At 41.9% G+C, this 4,600-nt stretch overlaps 1 protein-coding gene across 1 annotated transcript; it reads right to left on the bottom strand.

Annotated features, from left to right (window-relative positions):
- Positions 1-2,631: 2,631 nt before the first annotated feature.
- On the bottom strand, positions 2,632-4,294 carry LOC122025022 (berberine bridge enzyme-like 26). The gene has a single exon (XM_042583777.1). It carries the CDS (start codon positions 4,285-4,287, stop codon positions 2,686-2,688), a length of 1,602 nt encoding a protein of 533 aa, XP_042439711.1. The 5' UTR covers positions 4,288-4,294; the 3' UTR covers positions 2,632-2,685.
- Between the last annotated feature and the right edge of the window lie 306 nt (positions 4,295-4,600).

The following is a 4,600-nucleotide window of genomic DNA, read 5'->3' as shown; positions in this document are numbered from 1 at the left end:
AGTCAAGAAGGAACTACCCATCTCAACCATAGAATGTGCTGACTGTCTTTTAGTTAGAGGGTCTAACTCAAGACTAAATTCTACAAGTATAGAATATGAAATAGTCTAACTCGAGCTCAAGCTATCAATTTGTTCGTATATTACTCCTTCCCTCTTAGTCAATTACCAATTCCATTAACTATGAAGTTAATTAAGTAAATTAATAACTCGATTAACTCTTAATTGATAACTTAATTATCATTTAATAATTCAATTAATTTATCAAATTAAATAATACTGATCACTATTAATCAATAAATATAAGAAATCTAGTAATTAAACTTATTGTTAATTAATCAATTGGATAATTAATCTATCAATTATTAACTACTTAATAATTAATCAACATAAATAATTAAGGTTACCTTAGTTTTCGGCTCCCACCTCGACGGTGAGCTTTCTATTGCAAGTGGCCAGTGGAGATGCTGAGGCTGGGGGTCGACGAATCCAAGCAGACGGCTCACAGTGGCAGCGGGTGGTGGTGGCACAAGCTGCGTCGATGATTTGCAAAGGGGCAATCAGCTACTGTTCACAACAAATTGCACACAACAAGGGAGAAAGGAAGGAGGTTGGTCGACGTCTGGGCGGTGGTAAAGGACACCTGGCACGATTGGTCACGTGCTCTAGTCGAGAGGAAACACGGCTGTGGTCCACTCGCTCACGGTGGACAACAGCGGCTTCGCCGCCTCGAGACGGCGACAATGTGCCCTCCGCGTTTCGACTCTGGCAGAGAAGGAATGGCACGATGGTCGACTACGGTGATGGAGGAGAGGGACACTTCTCCTGCTATCGAGTGGGCAGAGGGTGGCGTGGTCATTCTCATGCCGGAATTGCATGCACATGGGAGGGGGAGAAGTGGCGTCGGAGATTTTTAATCAAACTTAGGTTTTGGATTAAAAAAAAATTAAGTTTATTTCAATCAACTTCAAATTTAAATGCAGATTTCCAAATATACTTTTCTTCTATCCGATTTATCCCCTTAAATATAATCAAAATTTATTTTAAATTCTGAAAAAAATCTTATAAAATCATATATATTCTATTATGTTTATTTCTTTAATTATTATTAATTAAATTAATATTTTATTTCATATTAATTTAAATTGGGTGCATAATTTATTAATTTGATTCTTCTCTTGTATAATATACAGTATATTGGAGCATCAACAAAAACGTAACCATTCGTCATTCATGTTATCTTGAACAAAGGAAGGGGTCTTCCTTCAGCGATCGACCTTTTCTAGAGGGGAGATGAAAGAAAGTAGGAGTACGGCCTTGCATTTTATCTTGGTAAGATTTGATTAAAACTTGTACGCTATACATTAATTTTAGTTGATTTTTTTTATCATTAATTATACCTAATCAGGAATTGATTAAAATGGCTCAGATTTAGTGATAATTAATTTAATTTGATCAAATATTATTATAATAATTTTAATTAAAATTTTTGTAATGTAAAATAATTGATTAAAGTAGTTTGGTGAAAATTATAAATCAAAATTTGTTTATTATTAAGAAGAAAAAAAGGACAAAAAATGGCCTAAAAAATATGTTTACTTGGGAGAGCAAGCTCAATGCTGTGTTCAAGAACAAATTTACTCCAAAAGGTAAAACCGAACCGCAAAGGATGCAACTTTTCTTCCATTTCTTCGTCCTGTCACTTTGTTATGTTGGATGATAGAGTTGTTATATATCGCGTAAAGTTATTGTATTAATGAGGATTTTATGTTTTGCAGGTTGAAGTGAACAATAAATAAATAATAGTGTGCAATTTGCTTATTGTTTTTTCCTCTTTCCTGTTATCCGTTGATATGTTTAGCGGAATAAATAATATCTTTTGATATATTTACTCTAAAACGTGAGATTAGCAGATGATATTTTATTTAATTATCTTTTGCAAGAAATAATGGTTCCCTCAAAGAAAGCAAAAAGTTGGTCATAGATTTTATGTTCTGCACTAGCAAACCTGCTTTGCCTTCAGCAGCTGGTCAGAGATTTATTCTCAATTTTTCTCTTTAAATCAATAATAATTTTTTGGTGAATTAAACTTATAGTTCTCTTGCTAATATTGCTAATATGATAGTAATTTGACTATAGTTTGTTGAAGTTTAATTGTGATATTGATTGTTAATATAATGCCTCCATCAAAGATTGAAATCGTAAATGATCACATTGGTTCGTCTTCTTTCTCATTTCTTTGCTTGTCTAATTTTATTAGGAAGAAAAGTAAGATAGCATACTTTTCATTGGATTTAACTTTGAATGCTCTATGTATAATCTAAAATTTGATATTGACTTTTCCAAATTGCAAGTACGGGGCATGGATTCAACGTTGAGATTTCAAGCCCACGTGCATATCCAAGGTAACTTCCTCAAACTATTCTATGCAAGTGGAGGTGCCAGCTGAAAGAGTAGAATCATCTTCCTCAACCCTATTCTCGACAAAGATATATAGCTAGCGCATGCAAAGGGCTCAACAAGCTAAGAGTAGTCTTGGCATTAATGCACAAAACCTATTTGTTATTTGTGTAGAACAACATAATTTATTATTTGTAAATAATACCTTTATTTAATTCATTCAAATACGTACAAAGCAACAGTAAGTAATTATTTATATATCCTATTCCTGTGACATTCACTAATGAATTAAGCAGTATAGGGAGGGATGCCTTGTTCGTTCCAGAAGTAGTTCTCCGGGTCAACTCGAGCCTTGACTTTCGCGAGCTTCTCAAAGTTGTGCAGGAAGTATCTTCTTCCCCAAGCGCTTGCCTCCTTGTAGCTCGTCCTGCCTTCCTCTGTGCTGATCCCCAAGTCGATGTCCTTGTAGTTAAGATACGCAGCTCTCGGATTGCTCGACACGTGAGGGGTCATGTAGTCGTAGAGCCTCCTCATCCACCTCAAGTGCCTCGCCGTAACCGCCGCCTCTGTCTCGAACCACCTCATGAAGTACTGAATGTTATACAAATTCCCCTTCCTGTGAGGGAAGGCAATGGCATCGTCTTCTATCTCCCAAAGCCTTCCGCCCCACGGCTCAAATATCATCTCCAGAGGCTCCTCCTCCCCCTCCATCATAACCTTCCATATCCCCTCCCATGCCTTCTCCGAGATGGGCTCCCTCACGAAGTCCGACTTGGCTTTGAAGGAGCTGTTGAACGCCGGCCGCCGGTTCAACAGCGCGCGGGTATTATTCAATGCACGGCCATCGAAGTAGAGAGTCGACTCCACCCAATTCACCTCGTTGCAGTCCTCGGCCCTCACGCGCAGCTCAGGGAAGCTCTTCTTGATGGCAGCAAGCGTCGCGCGACGCGGCCCAAGGAACAGGCCTTGGAATGTGGCCTGGATCGTGCGGTTCACCGGCGCTTCTCCGATCGCAATCACCAAGGCCCTGATCCATAGATCGTCGGCGAGCCGCGGCGCGATGCTCTGCCATGAATGCAGCAACCTCGTCGCACCCTGCCCCAGCGTTCTGCTAACGGAGAACACCGTCAGCTTGGGCGGCACCGGAACGAGTCGCAATTTGTAGGCCACGACGATGCCGAAGTTCGCCGCGCCGCCTCCTCTTATCGCCCAAAACAAGTCTTCCCCCATGGTCTCCCTGGTCAACAGCTCGCCCTCGGCGTTGACTAGCCTGACATCAACGACGTTGTCCGCGGCGAGGCCGTACTTCCTCTGCAGCGACCCAATGCCGCCGCCGCTGATGTGCCCACCGACACCGACCGTGGAGCAGATGCCGGCAGGGAACCCGGCAGTGGGGCTGGCGGCAGCCACGTTGTAGTACACCTCACCGAGGGTGGCGCCAGCGCCAACCCAGGCGGTGTGGTCTGCGGCGTCTACCTCGATGGAACGAAGGCCAGAGAGGTCGACGATGGCAAACGGGCCATCAGTACTGGAGAAGGAGACGTAGGAGAGTCCCTCGTAGTCATGGCCGCCACTCCGGACTCGGAGGCGGATGCCGTGACGGCGGCCGCAGAGAACCGCGGCCTGGGAGTCGTGGTCGACGGAGGGGAGGATGATGAAGGAGGGAGTCTCTGCGCCGGAGGAGAGAAACCGGAGGTTTTGGACGGAGGAGCGGAAGAGGGTGGAAAAGGAGGTGGTGTTGGGAGTGTAAATCTTCGAAGGAGAAGAGGAAGATCCTCCGGTTGCTTCAAGAAAGCAATTGAGGAAGTTGGCTTGTGTATGATTTGCTGCGTGAGAAGTGCAGAGGAGGAAGAAGATGAAACAGGAGAAGATGATAATGGTGGACGCCATTGCAAACTTGCATGTTCTTCTGCGTAACACGCTCTAGGGCACTATATAGAGATCGAAGACGCAATATTTATCCAAAAAAACCCTCCTCCTCCTCCTACGTTTTGAAAAGATCCATCTAGTTTCACAATTATTAAATTGTCACTTATTTTAAAAGTATTACCGAAATGTCTCTAAATGATGAATGATTATTGTTTATAATTCAAATATACACAATATCATTTGCAAATCAAATTATAAGGCACATTCCGTGGCATTCTTTTACCATGCTTTTGTGTAAATTGAAAAGTAGGAGGCGATGTATGAAAAAAAATAA

The sequence above is a fragment of the Zingiber officinale genome, chromosome 9B (assembly GCF_018446385.1).
Source record: "Zingiber officinale cultivar Zhangliang chromosome 9B, Zo_v1.1, whole genome shotgun sequence".
In the NCBI taxonomy this organism is placed as follows: Eukaryota; Viridiplantae; Streptophyta; class Magnoliopsida; order Zingiberales; family Zingiberaceae; genus Zingiber; species Zingiber officinale.
Note: the sequence above shows the minus strand (reverse complement) of the source record. Positions and strands in the feature narration are given on the sequence as shown.

Bases quoted from the DNA above. Each gene is read 5' to 3' on its own strand.
- LOC122025022 (XM_042583777.1), bottom strand. From the start codon at position 4,287: ATGGCGTCCACCATTATCATCTTCTCCTGTTTCATCTTCTTCCTCCTC.